The 20,747-nt window shown below is 38.1% G+C and overlaps 2 protein-coding genes and 1 long non-coding RNA gene across 4 annotated transcripts; 2 read left to right on the forward strand and 1 right to left on the reverse strand.

The window, feature by feature from the left end:
- Nucleotides 1–2,566: 2,566 nt before the first annotated feature.
- On the reverse strand, nt 2,567–4,587 carry LOC147818971 (uncharacterized). Of its 2 annotated transcripts, XR_015437426.1 has the most exons (3): nt 3,246–4,587; nt 2,939–2,976; nt 2,567–2,792 (listed from the first exon to the last, which is right to left on the reverse strand). It is a non-coding gene; the product is annotated as an uncharacterized LOC147818971 (long non-coding RNA). The 2 variants fall into 2 exon arrangements; XR_015437425.1 differs by having other exon boundaries at nt 2,567–2,976.
- A 67-nt stretch (nt 4,588–4,654) lies between these two features.
- Nucleotides 4,655–9,669, forward strand: LOC111656994 (uncharacterized). Its single transcript, XM_023408941.2, has 3 exons — nt 4,655–4,933; nt 5,840–6,100; nt 7,111–9,669. Exons 1-3 carry the CDS (start codon nt 4,927–4,929, stop codon nt 8,064–8,066), a joined length of 1,224 nt encoding a protein of 407 aa, XP_023264709.1. The 5' UTR covers nt 4,655–4,926; the 3' UTR covers nt 8,067–9,669.
- A 695-nt stretch (nt 9,670–10,364) lies between these two features.
- atp6v0b (ATPase H+ transporting V0 subunit b) lies at nt 10,365–18,933 on the forward strand. Its single transcript, XM_023408983.2, is given in 7 exon segments — nt 10,365–10,629; nt 11,520–11,568; nt 13,046–13,129; nt 14,671–14,748; nt 15,104–15,255; nt 16,047–16,237; nt 16,447–18,933. Coding segments are annotated over 7 exon segments (666 nt in total). The 5' UTR covers nt 10,365–10,544; the 3' UTR covers nt 16,474–18,933.
- The last annotated feature ends 1,814 nt before the right edge of the window (nt 18,934–20,747 follow it).

Here is a 20,747-nt window from a genome sequence, read left to right on the forward strand (position 1 = left end):
TGTACATGTGTGGAAACATCTGACTACAGTATTTTTAGAGTTTTCTTGTAACGTTATGTTAACACGATTAATGCAACATGATGCCACATTTAGACACATTTACTGTTTATCCATTTAACACAAGTAATGGGAGGTTTTGATCCTCTTATAGTGACTGATGCATGTAAATAACACATTTAAAAGACTGTACTGAGTGATTTGTTTTTTTACTTGGTCTTGACTGGACAACAAAACTGCTCAGACTTGGATTTGTCTCTTCAGAACTGAAGTGGTCTTTTACTATTACCTAAAGAGAACAATGTGTATGTGTGAAAATAAAACACATTCTGTCATGTGTTTATCTCAGCGAAGCCAGGAAATGAACAAGCTAAAGAACCTGAGTTGAACAGAACAATTCTTTGAAATACAACAAAAGCTTACGTGAGCACAGTTGATATGCCGGTAACTAACGCAAAAACATATTTTTTTCTGCCTACCCTTGAGACTAAATGTACTTTTCTAAAGATAGCTTGTGTGGTCAGTGGCTAGATGGACACATTATTTGTTTTGCAAAGTGGAGCAGCATCTGTAGCATCCACAGACAGAATTATAGACCAACTGATGTCAATTGGTATGATTACAGAGTCAGACCGTCCATCAGGCATACAAGGACAAATCCTGGTGGGCTAGTGGACTGTCAGACTCTTTTCTCTGTATGCCTGTCATTCAGGGTGCGCACGTTTGTGTGAAAGCTTACATCCTGATTAAAACGTAATTTTACGACTAGTGTTGTGTACCTTAAACTCCAAACACCAATCTCTAAATACATGTAGGGAGGAGATAGGAGAATCATGAAAACCGATGTCATTTGTGTTTGTGTTCACATCCTAGCTCATCTCTGTAATATTATTCTTATTTAGGATTGCATAATATTGCTAAAGATATACCAGCTGCAAAAGGCAAAACCTGAGTATCCCAGAGGATAACAGGGTATTGGTGTGCATATAAACACACTCAATGGGGCTTTGTTAATGGAGCTTGATGATTTTGAATGGAAAATTATGCTTCCTGTCTTGTCTGTTTTATTAACCCTTGGCATCTGTCAGCAGTAAGAAGGGACATTTGTATTTAGGAGGTGTCTGTGTAATGGAAACAAAGTGGGGGAAAAGACAGAGGAGACATCTACGTAAAGCACATGTGCGAACACAATGTGCTTCCTCTTAATTTAATGTCGCATGAATCACTCAGTGGACTGTCCACATTGTGTATGTAAATGAATTGCACATTGACCATTGGGACCATTCTGTGTTTTTCCTTTTTTTTTTTCTCCATCAACTTTTCCACCTGAAAAAGGAAAGTGGATAGAAAAAGATAAAGTGAGAAGAAAGGAGCGAACATGTTCTTACTATGCAGAAACAATATCTTTTGATGATATCAACTTAATAGTTATCTAACCTTGGGCACTGACACACGTGTGTGCCTCATCCCATACATAAATGTTTTCTATTATATAATATACATGTTCCGTTTCTATGACAACACTTAATTATTCTATTTATACTTGTGATAGGAGCATGAGGATGCAAAGAAAATAACATAAATAAGACCTGGCTATGTTTTAGGCTATTTTTCAGGATACTGTGTGCATGTAAACACATTCATCGACACAAAGGCCTTGGCGCCACTGATATGGGGAACTGTGCCTTGAATAAGTAGTGGTCACTTAGGACAATACAGAAATGTGTTTTAAGCTGTATGCATTTACATTAGTGCAGAGAGGGTCAGTTATCAAATAAAACTAATGTTCAGTTTTTGTGTAATGTTCAGCAAGGCATGTACACCCAGAGTTAGGTGTGTCATTGCATTCCAAAGGGTGATTCAATAGGTTTGCATTGTGGTTAAGTTGGAAAAGAATCTACTCTGTGGTTTAAATGAATCAATGTAGGTATCTATTATAACACATGGCCAACAGTATGTGGACACCCCCACATGTGATTGTTTAATATCTCTTTTCAAAATCATTGATCTGCTGCTATACTGTATCAGGGTCCAAATCTCTGAAAAGGCTCTCCACAAGAATTTGGAATCTGGGAACATGGATTTGCTTCCACTGAGCCAGAAGAGCACTGGTGAGGCTGGCGTATCCTACAGGCATGAACAGAAGACTTCAAGGGGGAGACACGCATTGCCTGCTAGGGATGGGAATTGATATTTTATTAATATGAATTCTGCTTATTGGTCCAATTGTATATTGATTCTTTTAATAATTTCAGATTTTCTGTTTGGAAAAATTATGCCGACACAGGTTTTCAGCAACAACATAACTTGTTTTATTATCTCTAAAAAAAGCATGCATGTCAGAAAAAGCATGCCAGCATTGATAAAAGGAATAGATAAGCTCAAAGGCATAAGATTCATATGGTTCAGACAATCTGGAACCAGTACTCAATTGGAACTGGTTCTCGATTTCCATCCCTATGGACAGCAGCAAAGACAAATCTATCCAAAAGCAGATGTTCTTACAAGCGCTCCTGTGAGTGGTGTGTATGCTGGATAATTAATGAAGAGAATGGTGTTACAGCATGAACAGAAGACAGCTGTATGTGATTTATTAATGACGATTCGATTTACATAAATTAATAAATGATGACCAGTGGAGGAACTGGCTTCAGTATTTCACCAAATAATGTCCTCTGGTAGAAGAAGGTTTTCCATGCTGGTTTCTCTCTGAGCTCAGCCAGGCGCTCAGTCATGACGCACTTCTCAGTTGGCAGTCTAGACATGCCAAAATCCTGATCCTCCATGGCATAAACCTGGGGGACATGGAGGAACATGTTGTTTGGCCTGAGTTCATGGGTGGAGATCATCACAACAAATCAGATATTTTAAAAAGTGTGGGCAAATATAAAGGCCATTTTTAGAAATTAGTTTTTTCACCACCCAGAACCCCTGACTTTACCATACAGACTGACAGCCAGGTTAAGAGCAGGGAGGCCGCTGGATGAGAGAAAAACAGCCTCAGGTTAGGTGCAAAAAATTTTCAACAGTTGTAAATAAACACAGAATAAACTATATTCAAAATTTCAACAACTGTTAATAAACATGGAAGAGACTTTACTCTGCAGAAAGGCTGCATAAAAACACACTTCACTGATGGTCTTGTATCTACTCTTTAATGGCAATTTAAAGCAATTTCTTAAGCAATAAAAGTTTGAGCCTTTCGTATCCACTTAGGAATGAGGAGTACCATTTGATGCTTTATTTACCTGCTGAATAGAAAGCATTTGAGACTGTTGGAATGCCCAGAGATGAAAAAGGAAGCACATTTCAACTGACTGCAATCTGTCAGTCTTGTATGAACAACCAGAGAATCTTCACTGCTTCATAACTGCAAATAAGTGTTTCCAACCACACTTGGCATTTGAGCACCTTGCAGCCATCTGTGGTGCACAGTAAGATCTGCAAGACAAGTAGTTTCAGATAAGTAGATTCAGTTTCCTGTTGTAACCCAGCACGCAGGTTCTGTCCAGGGTGGTTCAATGAACACATTTGAGGTCTAAGCACCTGTTCCACGTTCAAAGATTGATGCAGTCCTTCTTGTACACAGCCTTATCAATCTATTGATTTATAAGAGGTGGCAGTTTGACGCAAAAGGAACCAGTTTTCCCTTCACTTACACAGTAGAAGTACAGATGGTTGGTGTCAATTAATGTGATCTCGCTCTGTGATTCCTGCTGAAAGAAGACCTATGCATGTGTAAGAGGACACATAAAAACACCAACAGCCATTTGGTCTTTGAATGGAGAAGAAGAGAATCCAAGCTGGTGTCAATAAGCTGACTTCAGGTGCTTCAATGCCATTAGTCCTTATTAAATCATTTCTGATCTGTGATGGAGTAGCAGACAGTGTGTGTGGTAAAAAAAGAAAGACAGTACACTGTAGTGACTCATACATACTACAACAGTGACATCTAGAGACTGCTACCGTGATGGAAATTGTGTAGAAACAAGGTTCATAAACAAGAAAATGTCTTTCTGAGTTTTATTATTACACTTGCAAGTGTGGCTGTTACAATCATATAGTTTCAGATAGCAAGGGTCATAATTTCTTAAGCAAACAGTTGCTTTATTCAGACATATGATGTGATGTCCTTGAGGAAATTACAATAAGAAATCACACTTTTTAGGTGTGTCTATACATTTGATACATGAAGTAGAAAGTCTTGCTTACCTCTTTAATGAATAGCTTGATTTATAAACTGGTGATGACATACAAGGATGGAAATGTTGGGCAATAAGTGCTAGTTTTATCAGACTGGTTTTTTATGATTTTTTTTCCGTTACAGTTCCCCCTTTTGTGCAATGCACAGCTTTCCTTTAGCACTGATGGTGCACATCAAGGCCTCAGTTACAGACAGAGGCCGTTTCACGAATATTGTCACAATTCATACTTTAAATTACATTTTGCTGAAAGTAATTTCTTTCGTTTCTCGATCCCCTGCTTATAAGTTAAACTTAAAATTACTAATTTCAGAATAGCTCGAAAAGACATCAGTTGCATGTAGTTGTACAGAAAAAATAAACTAATTTCCCCGTGAAATGAAGCGACACTTACTGTATGTACTGATGAAGACGGAAATAAATGCTAACTGACTTTCACTGTCGGAACTTTTCTATGTGACACCCAGCGGAAGTAAACAAAGCGCTAGCAAGGTAAGCTCTATGGGTGTAGGGAGACGATGGTGTCGCAGATAAATATTTCAGTGGTGATGAAGCAACGACGTCTCCTGTTCAGTATTTGAGAGAGTTTGTCAGAGAGCGACTAACAGCTGCTGCTGAAGAAATACTCTTTGAAATGTTTCTATGAGTATCGTCGAGTACGAAGAAGAAGTGACCGTCAGCGCAGACTGTTGGTTATCTTTTGAAACCCCCCGAAGTAAAGTTCCACATGACAGGTCTGTGAAACCAGAATGGTCTTAATGAAAACTAACAGACACGCTTTTTACTGAGATGTCTGATCGTGAGTCACTCATGTTCCACTGGCATATACCACCTCTCATCTGCACATAATGGCTCTTATTAATGCAGACCACTGCTGATTATAATATGCTGATAGAGTGTGCAAATTGTGAACAGCTCACCGGAAGGCTTCACTAATCCAGGACATGCTGCATGTTATGTTGTTTTATAGATATTTCAGACCAATTTCTTGTTCATGTTAGAGTCCCATTGCATGCTCATTCCCTGTTTTTTATCATAAAATCATGCAATACAGACCAATAAAGTGCTACTGATTTATTATTTATTTTTTCAATAGCTTGCTCATATTTTGTCTGAGACACTTGAAACCATTTTTTCCCTCATATGGGCCTCCTCCAACTACCTGCCAGTGGAGCATAAGTGACCATTTCCATGTGGCACACAACAGTGACAAACCAATAGTCAGCAGCTGCATATGGCTGTAAAAAATAGACATAAACTGTGGGGGAGTGGTATACAGCAGTGGAAGAGTAGCGAGTCGAGTGACAGGCTGTCTTGTGCCATAATCTGGTTGATCAGCAATGACAAACCAAAGGTCAAAGCGGTGGTTTAACAGTGATAAGGTGTTCAAAAGGTGCACACACTATCAGCATATCATAATCAGCAGTGGCCTGTATTAACATGAGTCAGTACGTGCAGATGAGAGGTGGTATAAGACAGAAGAACATGAGTGGTATACCATTTATAAGGGCTACAAGCTGGTAGAACAGGAGTGGCATACCAAGAACAGACAGTGACAATAAACCACTTCTGCCACTAAAAACGAGTGAGATAAACTCAGAGACTTTTTAATGTGTGTTGATACTATTTCTTGTGTGCAGAGCTCTCACAGCAACATGTCTGCAAGGAGGAGGAGGTTCTCGCTGAGCAGCAGCTCTGCAAACAGGAGAGGAACTCCAATCTGGACCAAGAGGACCCAGAGCCTCCACAGATTAAAGAGGAACATGAAGAACTCTGTATCAGTGAAGAGGGAGAGCAGCTTGTACTGAAGCAGGAGACCAATGCTTTTATGTTGACTCCTACTTATGAGGAAAATGGCCACAGTGAAGAAGATCGAAACAGTGACCACAATCTTCTCTCAGGTAAAAAGTCTTTGACACTCATGGCAAAGTCCAAATTGAATAAATGTAATTTCCCATTGAGAAGAGGTCTGCCTGAACTCATAAAGGCTTATGCTCCTCTGACATTGCCATCCCTGCACACAAGGCAATCGCAGTCCAGACTGTTCTTTTTTTGTGGTTCCCCGATGGTGGAACAGGCAACCAAATGCTATCAGAGCAGGAGTGGCCCTCCCTATCTTCAGGAATCTCTCTTCTGAGAGCACCTCTTCTTTGAACACCACAAACACCATAACATGCCTTTCTAGCACTTTCTACTCTCCTGATCTCCTTGCTCTTTGCCTTATTGAAAAAAAAAATTGTATTTAGCACATACTTCAATCTCTCCTACTGCACTGAAGCTTTAGTGTTATCCCACACTTGTAAGTTACAAGGCTTCCTCAAGGGGTTTTCGGTTCCTTCAATTCTTTCATCACAGACACACACCACCGTCTGGTCAGTTAGCGGTTCTGTGTACAATCTAACATAATGAAATGAGAACAAACATGTTAATGTCTTAAGAAGTATGTAACATATATGGTGTTTGATGCAGTGTACCAGTTGACGTGAGAACCTCATAATCTTTTAGTTTTTCTAACTGGGTGGAAAAACGTTTTACTTCAAGACATGGAAAGAGAGGATTTTGGGCAGTAGTGTGGCAGAGGTACAGCACTCTTTGTTGTTATCAAGACATGCCAGGACCACTGTGAGAATAACTTATTTTAACTTTGTCTTCTTACCCTGTGTCGTGCTTCAGTTTTACACTGTTTGCTTTTTGTGCTTCTTGTGGTTTGTTTTGCACCTATTGTACTTATTGTGCATTTTTCCCTTTCTTTACATTTTATTTATTTATTTTCTAAATATTTAACAATAATAATCTTTATTGTCCTTGGATGTGGAAATGTTCCTTCAGCTTCACAGTCTGGTGAATCAAGATCTCATTTTTTCCATGATCCCATTACTATCCTATTTCTTGTGTCCCTTTGTCCCTCCAGAGCTCCCACAGCAACATGTCTGTAAGGAGGAGGAAGTCCTCACTGACCAGGAGTTCTGTAACCAGGAGAGGAACCAAGAGGATCCAGAGACTCCACAGATTAAAGAGGAACATGAGGATCTGTGCATCAGTCAGGAAGGAGAGCAGTTTGTAGTGAAGCAGGAGACCAATGCCTTTATGTTGACTGCTACTTATGAGGAAAGTGACCACAGTGAACCAGAACCAAACGGTGACCACCAGTTCCTTTACCACAACTCTCCTGTAGCTGAGATTCAAGATCAGAAAGGAAACAAGCATGTAGACCCAGGATCAACTACAAATGCAGAGTCAAAGCCAAAGAAGAGATGTCACAAAAACACAAGTCACAATAACAATGAATACAACTCTGCCACAACAGAGACTCACTGTGATAATCACACAGGTAAAAAGTCTTTAAAATGTGACATTTGTGGAAAAACATTTCAATTCAAGTCCAAAATGATCATACATCTGAGAAGCCACACAGGTGAGAAGCCGTATTTGTGCAAATCATGTGGGAAAAGTTTCAGTCAGAAAGCACATTTGAATGAGCATTTGAAAATCCACAGAGATGAAAAGCCATATTCTTGCGAAACATGTGGAAAAGGTCTCAGAACAAGTAAAGCCTTGCTGGTTCACGTAAGAACCCACACAGGTGAGAGGCCGTATCTGTGCAAATTATGTGGGAAAAGTTTCAGTCAGAAATCACATTTGAATGAACATTTGAAAACCCACAGAGATGAGAAGCCATATTCTTGCAAAACATGTGGGAAAGGTCTCAGAAGCCGGAAAGCTTTGGTGATCCACATGAGAATCCACACCGGCGAGAAGCCGTACTCCTGCCACACCTGTGGGAAAAGCTTCAGTCACAAATCCTCATTGAATGGTCATTTGAAAATCCACACAGATGACAAGTCATATTCTTGCAAAACATTGTAAAAGTGTAGAACTAGTCTTGGTGATACACATGACAACCCGTGCAGTTGAGAAGCCGTACCCGTGCAACACCTGTGGAAAAATGTTCTCCTGGACAGCACACTTGCAAAGGCACATTAGAATTCATAGAGATTGAAAGTCGTGTTACAGAACATGGGTCCACATGAGAAGAACCCACACAGGTGAGAAGCCACATCACTGCAACACCAGGGGGAAAAGAAAATACTTCAGTGTGTCTCAGTTGGGAAAACATGTAAGATCACATACAGGCAAGTAACCTTATATTTGCCATGAGATGATTGTTTATTGACAAAATGCACAGATGTGAAAAGCCACATAATTGCAGCTGTTGTGAGAAAGGTTTTTCTGAAGTGACAGTTGAAAAAACACCTGAGAATAAGTTTATACGGGCAAAACTAGTGTGAAGAGTTCTACAACTGAATTAAATACACTTTTGCAATGCAGTACATTGTCAACAATGCCATCAGGTTTTCTTAAAGGTCCCATATTGTGGAAAGTGAGATTTTCATGTCTTTTTTTAATATTAAGCAGGTCTTGGAAAGCGTTCAATCCACAGATAAAATGCACAGAGCCTGTATTCAGAAACTCTGCCCTAGAACGTGCCATCAGGACCTCCATTACTTTGTGATGTCACAACAAAACAGTCACCGCCGTCATGCCCCGTTCACCGTCCAACCTTTCAGAATTTGGTTTCTCAAAGTGTTTACCTGAAATGTGCTTTATTTTTAGTCAGTCTCTATTAAGCACTCTTAGCACTCCTGTTTGCCCCATCACCCACTTCCCTGATGTCCCTGATGGTCTTGGATGGATTCTGCGGCCACACACTCCCCTGGCAGGCCTCAAAGCACAATGGCACAGTACTGGCCCGCCTGGAGGGTCTAGCACCCAAGGAGAGAAAGCTGGAGGCAGGGGCAGCATGCTACACCACTTTTACATTGGACCTGGACACTGCATTGCTATTGCCAGATGTTCTGGCAGTTTGCACAGAATCAAGCTTAAGGCTCCAGTGTGTAGCTCCACACAAAATCCAGCTGGAGCATTTTAGTCAAAATGTGTTTGGCTCATTTTAGTGCTGACTGACCATCACCATTACTTACTAAACAGTTAGCCATTCGGAAGAGAGGTTCTGACCCCTTCCTCTGACCAACCTCTTGTTGCTAGAGCTCTAGAGAGAAGCCTGAGAGAGGAAATGTTAAATGACACTGAGATGGTTTTTGGTACTTAAAACTACAAATACATTTTATGGATATCAAAACACTGAAAAAAGTGATTATATGGGTCATTTAAACTGGACTCATTTTTTCCTTCATGACTGTAATACTCTTATTTCTGTTTGAAGCAGTATTTCTTTGAAACAAGTATTTGTTTCACAGTGAGTGCGTAGTTCCTACAAATGTAACAGATCAACCTCTGAAATTAATAGTTTTTTGGTGTTTTTTTGTTTGTTTGTTTTTTTTTTTTTTTTTTTTTTTTTACAATTTTTACACTCTACCTCAGTTATATTGTGAACTCTGAAGTTGAAGTGCTCTTGGGTCACTTATGTTGTCATCCTGCCAAATAAAAGTCTTCTCTTTTTTTGTCTAAAGCATTTCATCTCATTTTATATTTTCATGTATTTAATGATCAACGTTCACGGGACGTTCCCCGGATCAGAAATCGTAAACTCTGCATAGATGTTAGATAAATGGAGTGGATTAAACATTACAATATTATCTTCTGAATTGTTTCAGGACCACAAGTAGCTAGAGACAGCATTAAAAGGAAATACTGAAGTAAAGTACAAGTATCTAAAAACTGTTGCTACGTACAGTATGTACAGTAGACCACTTACCTGTACATTACTCTCCTCCACTGGAATTGACGGAGAGCAAACTTTGCATTTTACACATTGTTATTACAAGGAGGTTATGTTTTCCCCCGTGTTTGTTTGTTTGTTTGTTTGTTTGTTTACCAGCCGGATATTACACAATAGGTACTGAACCGATTTATGGGCCAGAGAAGAACCTAGTAAATTTTGATGCCGATCCGGAAAAGGGGGATCCAAACATTTTTTTAATAATTTGCGAGATAAGACACTTTCTCGGTCTCTTAGGATATAATGGATCTTGTTAAAAATCTGACATAAGTAGTTGATTTTCTACAAAGCGGCCATATCCAGATAATCTGGATCAGACAGACGTTTCGGATTGCTTGGATTTGGCGCAGGTATGCGCTCTACTTAGTCTAGTTAGGAGATGCAAAGAAAACATAACCGAACGCAGCCCTCGAGTCCCCGGTCACATGCTAGTCAAGCTGGATCAGCTGACACCACACAGCTTCTCCTTTTGATGCTCTTCTTCCTCCATCGGATCACAGCGCTTCTGAAAACACAAATATTTCGCTATCTTTGTCTTACTGGCGTCAATTTTTAAATTTGAGCCAGGTATATTTGCTGATCCAGCAGGTTAGGCCGCCGAATAGATGTTGTTAGAGTGGATGATGAACGGACACGCCATTCTTTACACGGGGGTCACTTTGGCCTTTTGGAGCACCATACTAATCGTTGGTAAGAATATATTTTCCTCAATAATTAGTGAGAATGATGAAATTAATGAATGAAATCGCCTGTTTCCTTAACTTATGCAGCAATCGTAGTGTAGTCGGTCGTTCGTTCTTTGCGGAAAAACGCGTTTTTTGCGTTTGACAGCTATTATTAGGGACCTGGCTAAATCATGGGACCAGAATGGTTACGACTGTTTCCATTTTGTTTGCTAGCTTCCATTGGCAGGTAAATTTGCCAGCTGGATATAAGGTTATTCATGCATGGTAGTAATTAGAGGACAGAACACGATTTGACTTTGCTTGTTATCAAAATTCTACTCTTTAAAATTTAAGACAAGCATTTATGTCTTGGTGTCTAAGTTAGCATTTCGCTAGCGGAAACTTGATGTTAGCTAATGCCCGGTAGCTCACCGCTAACTGCTTGCCGCAGAAAATGTCAGATATTCAAACGCTGAACGGCAATGTTTGCGATTGATTTCTGGTGTCTAATTAAGGCTTGATTCTTAATTCAGTGTGTGTTCTTATGGGTTATTGGATCCATATCATTCTACAGCTTTAAGTCATTTAATCAAGCTAAGCTAACTTTAGCTGGTTAGCTGGTCGTGCATACAGCTGACTGATTTGAAACGGTCCTAGGAAGGAACTGCAGCAGTTTTCACGTGAGAGTGAGGTATCAGACTGAAGGTGCAACTTCTGTCATTGACTTTAGCACATTAATGTGACTCTGCATAAGGCACGGTGCAAAGGAAAAGTCTATTAATGCACTAACATTCAGCAAATGTCTATACTAAGGGTTTACCTCTTTCACGTACATCAAGCTTACTTGTAAATGCACTTATGGCAGATCTTTGTACACCTCCACATGGGAATTAATACATTTTTTGGTTTCTTTAGGTATCTGCTATACCATATTTGACCTTGGATTCCGCTTTGATGTGGCATGGTAAGTAGTCTTGGCACAAATGCACTGATGAAAAAGTAAAAGAAGCTCTAAAGATGCAAAAAGGGTAAATTATTATTTTTTTGAAAGGCTGGTAGCCTGTTTATGTCTTGAGAATTAGTTTACCTCTAAGTTGTGCTAAGGATGGTCCTTTGACCAAAATGTTCACTTCTAGTCACATTTTTTCATTGTCACCTTTTACATGAAATAAATGAACTCTTCTCAGCCTCTCTTACTTTATTGTCAATGTGTGTGTTGTTTTTTTCTATGAATGGGGCAGTTAATTTTGGCCACACACACAGGACATCATCATTTGAAAAGGCTGGATTCAAGAGCACAAACCCAGTAACAATCCATTACAAGCCTTCTCTCTGCAGGTTTATAAAAAGTAGCTATAACTTTTTGGACAAAACAATACAAAATTCAGGACTCCCGCACTGGCCCAAATAGGACTGCTCAAGCTCTTGCAAGTTTTCTTGTGTCACTTTACAACCTAAAAGTGTGAGTTTGGTATGTTTGCTTGATTTGATCAGTCCACCTTGTCAGTGGAATGGTATAAGCCTTCAGAAAAAGGCGGCATATGAGTTGGGGGCTGTTTAGAGATTGAAATAACCACTTAACAGACATTGTGGCAGTGTCAAAACTACTTTGACTTTTCTCAGATTGCACAATTGCAAGGCAGTAGTGTAAGGCAGCACATCTGTAGTGCTACTAACAAATACTAGCTTTATGTTGATCCATTTTTGCCTTTGAATTGCTGTGACAGATTCAGGGCTAGCCTTCTTTCTTTGATAGTTTGGTAGGGTGGCAATAAACTGTTTTCACATGACAGTTGGTGGCAAAATACACTTTTTTTTTTTTAATTATAGTGGAAGTATAAAAACTTATGAAAATGTAATTGTGCTTTCAGAGACTTGGATTGTTAACATGGTTTGTATAATCCTAACTAATGACTACATGTAGGAGGTAAATGTGTATTTAATGTACCCAATATTCTTAATACAGATACAATATAATACAGTAGTATATTAAACAGTATGCTGCAGTGAACAGTAGAAAGCTGCATTTCTTTCCAGATCTAGTAGCTTGCCAAAGTACATCTGGACTTTGAGAAATTGTCATTAATGAATTAGTCTGTATCTCATGCATGCTTAATATATTAACAGATGTTGGCCCTGGATTCCACTACAAGGAGGACACCAGTGGCTTAGCCATTAATACAATGTCTGATATTCAGTTTTCCCTTAATAACAATGTTGTGATTCCTTTATTCCTTAAAATAACTGTCAGATGGTTTTACTATACTTGAAATTGAACATGTTTCACAGAAATTGCTTCTTAAACTGTCAGTGAAACCAAATATGGCCTCTGTAATCTTCTGTTCTTCCTAATGTTTGAGCTATAGTTATTTCTTTGAATCTAAACACTGCTAGTGTTTCCACATAAAGTAGCTTTATCAGCTGTACTTCTTTACTCACAGGTTCCTGACAGAGACTTCTCCTTTCATGTGGGCCAATCTGGGTATTGGCTTGGCCATCTCTCTGTCTGTGGTGGGAGCTGCCTGGTGAGTACTTAACAAGGAACATTGTTTAAAGAGTACTCTATAGCCATCTGTCAGGTATTTTTAATGTGTAATGCAGATACAGTGGCACTTGTCAGCCTAAAATGCAACATTAATTCATCTAATAATTTCCTCATTCTTGAATCACTCAGGAAAAAACCTTATGTGTAAATGTGGAACTGGAAAATCTGAAAATGAGTAATACAGGAACACTCTTGAGTTTCCTTTGGGTGGGGTTGTGTTCCTTTATAAGTTCCAAAATTAATTGCTGAATCATAAGCGATAATGTCAGTGACCCTCACACTACATTATACAATAACACAGACTTTTGATGAGCTGTATTTTTTACATTTTATGTGCTTCATAGTGGTCCTGACAAACTGCAGTCCAGACTGTATTTGGACAGTTCCACATTTTTCTTGTCTGTTCTGTTCATTTGCATACAATTTATAATAAAATAACTTATTATTATTATTATTATTATTAATTAATAAATTAAAGTGGATTTAAGGGCTATATTTTCCACATATTCCTTTCTATATTGATGGAAACATACTCATATTTAAGCTGAGACTTGGCACTTGAACGTAGTATCAGTTATTTTATTTCAAATTGAGCTTGCTGAAGATGTCTGAAGAACGGTGTCTGAAGAACAAAAATTTGTCACTGTCCAAATATTTACTGTCTGGATTGTAAGTCGACTTCAAGGAACTGCCACTGAAAAAGCTTGACTCATGCAGACCCTTCAGCTGCCTCACATCTTCCGTTAAAAGTTGCACTTGAACACATCATAAAGACTACAGCAGAGGACATGCAGACGACTGAGATGCATGTACACTACCGTCTGTACTACCAAACCAAATTGCAGAGAGACGAACAAAAACTACCCACACCATTAGAATCTGATTAAACAGTCTCATTATATACTTGAGATTCAAATTGAAAATATTTCTGATTTTTAAAAAAAAAAAAAAAAAAAAAAAAAAAAAAAAAAAGTTTTGCCTCACTTTGCTCTGCTGTTGTCAGCCCATTGTCACTTGAAAAAAAAAAAATATATATATATATATATATATATATATATTGAAAAACTAAGTGGGTGAAATTCTTGATTCGCCAGCCAAAGAGCTCTGTCACAGACATCATCTGATGCAGATTCATCAAGCAGAATTGGCTGAACAAAAATCCCATCATCATCATTCTTACATTTTTTTCAGTGAAAATGAAATGCAAAAACGACCATTCCAACTGAAAGTGCCATCGCAATATCTGCCAAATAATTGCAATATGATTTCTTTTGCATATCAAGCAGCCCTGTTTACAGCTGTAATTTTGAGCACAAGGACGTCCAGTAATATGTGTAAATTGGGTCTTCTACAGTTAAGTCAAATGCTATTAGCAAACCTTAAGTAGCACTTAACTTATCAATCCCTGTGGTTTCCAGAGCAGTAATAGAAGATTAAATGATCAGTACATCTTTGGTTGTGTTCTCCCACTAAGTTTTCTGTGATGTTAAAGATGTACTTATTGCTGCTTTTGTTTTTCAGGGGAATTTACATCACTGGCTCAAGCATCATTGGTGGTGGTGTCAAGGCTCCACGAATCAAGACTAAGAATTTGGTCAGGTAGGCTCACTGAAGAACAAAACCATTCAGTTCCATTTGATCTACTTCTCATTTATCTGATATTTTATTATCTCTGTTTAAGTTACATACACACATACTGTACCTGCTCAGCTGTGCAGGATTATCCAGTTGAACATACTTGAATATTGCCGCTGAACAAAAAATGATATTTTTGTTGTATTTTGTTAAATTTCTAATCTGTATACTGAAATGCTTGGCAGAAATGGTTGTGTAGTTGCGTTCCTCGTGGAGAAATGTAGTGGCCATTTAAAACCAGCCAGCAATGCCAAAACATTTGTAAGTACTGGTCAAAGTATGACTGCAGCTTTATACAAGTGTTACCTAATCTCTTAAGTGCATCCTACACAAATGCATTAGATGTGTATAAGAGACAGGATTTAGACACCACAGCAATGATGGTTGGTTGGTTTTAAAGATAATCTCTCATCCTACAGAACTTCAGTGGAACAACCCCCGAGACCATTGGAGCAAGGAACTACCAAGCTGGTAAGAAAGCAGACATAAAGCTACTAAAATGCAGGTCATAAAAGAAATATCCACCTCAAAAAATATAGACAATTTTAACATTTTTAATATATATATATATATACATGTTTGAGGGGTGAGTCTCTATAAATTAAAGCTGGTTGAGGCGGCAGATCAGGGACTTTGATTCCGGTAAGAGAATCAGGACTCGGAGAAAGAGAGGTCTAGTTCTTCAACTTTAATGCCAGTTGCTTGACATGAACATAACCTGGATGTGTGTGTGTGGTGTGTGTGGTCTGAAAATAAACAAACAATACGAAATTACTAACACGGTTTAGCAGGCAAACATCTCAATAAACTACTACGTTAGCTTAACAGAACTACGTAATTATCAATACCGGAAAATTAGCGTGGTCATATACACACTGTGAACAATTCGATTTAACGTTAGCTAAGGTAACACAATCAACACGGAAATAATTAAACCGTCAGTAGTAACAATAATAATAACAGACCCAATGAATAATTATCCAGAAACAAGAAATAAAACACTTACATCTCCTCAAGAACGCACACAGAGCATCAAAACACACAGAGTCCACTCAGCTTCAGAGTCAGTTAGAGTCTGTTTCTCCTGCAGCTTCACAGCTTCCTTAACGAGGCTGGGCATGTCCTGACATGCACACGTGGTTATGCTCTGTAGTCCATTGGGTGGTGCTGTTTCTACCGCTGGGCTTTCTCACAATATATATACACACATTCAACTTCTGGATTACGAATATCTGACTCTGATTTGCTTTCCGTCCGACTAGGATACTCCATGTTTGGAGCCGGTCTGACTGTAGGCTTTTCTAACCTCTTCTGTGGCATCTGTGTCGGCATCGTGGGCAGCGGAGCAGCTTTGGCAGACGCCCAGAACGCCAGCCTCTTCGTGAAAATTCTCATTGTGGAAATATTTGGCAGTGCCATTGGCCTGTTTGGTGTTATTGTAGCCATTCTGCAGGTGAATGAGACATGTTTTCATAGTCATTCTTTTTCCCTTAGAGGAGGAATCTACTCATGGTTTGACAGATGTTTTACAGATGTCAGTGCAAAGACAGTAATTATGTTCACAATGGTCTAGATAGATGTGTTTCTTTGACACAGTGATTCCAGTTGTGTATGCATTTAAAATTCTGTAATAACAGTTTTGTTTTGTTTTTTCTCCCACAGACGTCGAAAGTAAAGATGGGTGACTAGAGGATGCATTCACACACAACGAAGATTGAAAAAAAAAAAAAAAAGACCTTGCTGGGAAATAAGATGGATTATTGTGTAAATACATCGTAAATTATTTAAATGTCTCTATTTGCCTGGTATTGTTTTTAACCATCATTCATGCAAGAGTTGTTGGCGCTTCCTTTTGTCTCAAAGATAAAGGTTGAGGAGGAAAACTCACGTGACACCGGTGCAGTTTTTGTGGCTTTCGGATTCCGAGTGAGCCCTGTATATTTGCAAAGGTTGAGCTAAATGAGTAGTACAAACAGAAATGTACATGGTTTGAAGGATTTTACATTAACGTCTGTTGCTTATCAGGAGTCTGTAGTCTTAAGAGCTTTGACGACAACTTGCAGCTGTGGCGCATCCATCAAGTTGTATACCGCTTGGGTCGTTTACAAGGCATAATTTCTTCTGACCACTCTTGGATGAATGATGACTTAAAAATCACACTAGAGTATTTGAAAATATATATGTGTGTGAGTGCGTGTGTGTGTGTGTGTGTATGTGTACACTGGATACATGATCTTTTTTTTTTTTTTCTTTTTCCTGTGAAGCATGAGGGTGTTTACCATTGTGTTTGTAGCCTGGTCTGTCAGTTTTTGTTTTTGCATCTGTTCTTTGCTAATAAGCAAGTGGTCCTTAATCCACACAGTGGCCCAAATACAGTATTTGTCAGGCCTCCTACTGTAGAAGTCACAGAGAATCTATAAAGTTTTGAATTAGAGTACTGATCTGGAATCATTAGTAAGGTAACGGGACAGTTGGATATGCTTTTTGGGAGGCCAAATACAGTCGGATCACAGCAGTAGATTTGCTCTGAATATGTCATCCTGTCATTCATTTCCTAATTTCCTGAAAATGTTATAGCACTAAGATTTCTACATTTGAAGCCCGTGAGCCTCTTGAACATAGCTGCCATCCAGAACTCCCTGTTTTTCCCTAGAGTCTCCCTTTGGATTTAGTTTTATGCATGTTGTGATCCTTTCCGGTAGTTTTTACAACAATAAATCAGATATCGGAAGACGGGGAAGCCAAATGATTGTGGGTAACTAGAATACCATTCAAATGACCATTTGTCCAAAGTGTTGTGCACAGAGAACTTTAACAGGCTTACGATATGACTTTAGCTTGAAGCTGGTTTTAGGAAACCTGATGTGTCAGGTCACATATGAACAAAGTCAAAACCGCTGTCCTTTCTTTCTCAACACATTTGTTCAACCTTACATTCTCTTAGACTGGAAAGTGGAGTTTATTTTAGAGGGCATCACACTAGTATTAGCTGACACCCAATATTAATTGTTAACTATTAATAGTTGCTGTAACATCACCTTTTGTTGAACAAGTGAGTCTTTTGGGAAAATAATTTTGTATAAATGCACTGGTCCACTGACTTGTATTTTAAGCAATCTCAGGTGGTTTGGTGCCCAAAACTCTGGGTAAAAACTATGGACTCCAGTGCATAATCAGCTTTATGGATACTGATTTTTGATATCCTTATTTTACACAAAAATCTAATTCTACAAATCTTCATATTGCTTTTTTTTTCTTTTCTTTTTTTTTTTTAAATTAAACTGTCTTGTTTTGAATGTACATGTTAACATACATTTGACAATATTTTATCAAATGTTAACTTCATGCCTGTGTTCCCAAATTATTATTTTCTAACATTCCTAAAGATTCCTTCATGTATGTGTTTAAAAGTGAGTCGTGTGTGTGTAGGGTGCACATTGAATAGCAGACAATATTAGACTCGTGCTGCTTCACGAAGCCACCATTAAAGCTTTATAATCTTAGTTTGTATGAACGTTCTTGTCAGCTGGTTGCTGTACAGTGTACAGTGCTGTATCCCATTTATGTAAACTTAGAAATCTGGCTAAACAGATTATTTTTCTGAGCCTTTGGCTGCCAGTAGAATAATGTGGATGTGGGCACCGAGTGCAAAATGCTGCAATGTTGAGTCTAAGGTTTTTGGTGACATGTTTGGAGACACATTTTGTTCTTGATGCATCATTCCACAGAGATGACAGACCACGGCTAATTGTGAATTGTCTGAAATCTTTCCTTGTAATTTTTCCTTGACCGTTCTTATGAAGTTCTGAAAGAGAGTATAACAGAGTATGAATCTAACATGGGGAAACTGAATAGACTTAAGTATATCTAGACCTGGCCTCCCAAAGGTGTCTTAGCTGCAAGATCATCTTTGCCTTTATGATGGTTTTATAATTCAACCTAGATCAAACTCCAAGATGCCTTTGGTAAACCAGGCTCTGTACCAAACCCCTGGCTTTCAGTGACTGTAGTTGGTACTGTGTGTTTATTATGTTGATGTGATGGTGATCAGAAAATAACTAATTGTTTTTGACATTGTGTATGATAAGAAAAACAGATCTTCCTTCTGGCTTCATAAATGTCCTCGAGAAAATAAAATGGTTCAATCAAGTTCTTGTTTCTGATATCTGTCCCGTTTTTAGTTGTATCCAAGAGTCCAGTCGTCTTGAACGGTGCTTTGCAATTCTTTTTTTTTAATTGCTGCCCCAGGTATTAGACATTGATCTGAGCACTACTGGTATTGATTCTATGGAGTCGACCTGCAGTTTTTTCACATTTCCACTAGATGGCACAGAAAACCACGACATCTGTACTGAAAACACTGGTACTGTACACACCACTTACCCATATCCTCTGTTACTACTTCACTTGAAAGCATGGCAACAGTTAAGTTTTTCCCCCCAAAATTTAATATAGATTTTCTATCCATTCATCTTTCTCTCTCATATTATTGTAATTTTTCTTCTCTTATTATTTCCCCCATAAATGTTCACTGCAGAAATTTTATATCCAATAAGAATACACCAAATTGGCCAAATCATATTAGTCGAAATCATTTTGATGCCAGATGTTTTATAAGAATTTCACATCTGGTAAATGACTTGGATCTTTTCCCCAAGTTAAAGAGACCATACTAAACTTAAAGAGTATATGATGTACAATCTAATGACCAAATATATACAAATAGACCAAGAGCTAGTCAACCAAGACCCCATGACCAACTAGTCAACGAGTAAGAGGGAGGGCAATCCTACAAAATGCTACAGTTAACCTTTGAAATGTGTTATGTCTGTATAGTTAGACTATTTTTTAATGAAGACCAAACCATGTTTGTGAGTATTATTTTGTTGCCAGATTTTTAGTGGCATTTTACTTTAATACCAAATGAATAAAAGCTTCTCTCCAATTTAATGGGACCAAAGAGAACAAAGAGTAAACCAAATCTACAATATATATAATCTAAAGTCTAATAAATAAATATAATAAACAAATAGTCTGTATAAAGCATGGACAAAAGCTTCTAAAAAGTTCATCTGAGGTTAAATAAAATTATTATAAGGTTGATTTAGCATGTTTTATGTCTGTATTGTTTTGTATTTAGCCTTTCATGTTTGTACTACCTTGGGAAACACCTTGTCACAGTGATATAAAGAGTATAGATAAACTTTGTTGTTTAGACTATTTTGATTAAAAAAAAAATGTTTGTGAATATTACTGTGATGCCAGGTGTTTTAGAATCTAAAATATAATAAACAAATGTCTTTGTTTCCCAAGACCCAATGACCAAGTCTGCCAACGAGGTAAGTGGGAGCAACTTTCCAATCTGTTACGCAAACTTTAAAAAATATGATCATCAAATGCTAAAATACTGAAATGAATCCTGTAAAAGGTCCGTCTGAGGTTATACAAAACCTAGAAGGCAGGGTTAGCATATCTACTTCTGTATAAACAAGATAAGATTATGTAAAAACAAAATAGGCTAAACATAAATTTGTATTTTGTTCTGTCTCGTTTAAACTTTGTTATTATTCAGACACTTTTAAATAACGAACAAACCATACTTATGTGTGAATATTATTATGATACCAGAATAAACAAATAGAGTAAAAGTGTTAGGTGATAACTCAGAGAGAGAAACAAGGAGACCTGTTACGCAGCTCAGGGAGCAAAACTAAGGACGAGCTAAAGAAAAAAAAAAAATAGTTAAAGTGCTGCTTCATAAGTTTTTTTTCTTCTTTTTAGGCGTTTTTTCTGTTTTTCCACTGCCTTGTGAAATAAGAGTGTATTGTAAATTACATTTCAATTAATAATCATTATTATTATCATCTGACAAAAGCGGTTTTATCTATTCACTTGTATCAGATGAACAGAATATAAAGCAAACGAGTTTTTGGACCCTCCGAGCTTCCGTAGGCAGCAGGAGC

The sequence above is a fragment of the Seriola lalandi genome, unplaced genomic scaffold (assembly GCF_002814215.2).
Source record: "Seriola lalandi dorsalis isolate HSWRI2012SDOR001 ecotype SW California unplaced genomic scaffold, Sedor1 jcf7180002054377, whole genome shotgun sequence".
NCBI classification, from domain to species: domain Eukaryota; kingdom Metazoa; phylum Chordata; class Actinopteri; order Carangiformes; family Carangidae; genus Seriola; species Seriola lalandi.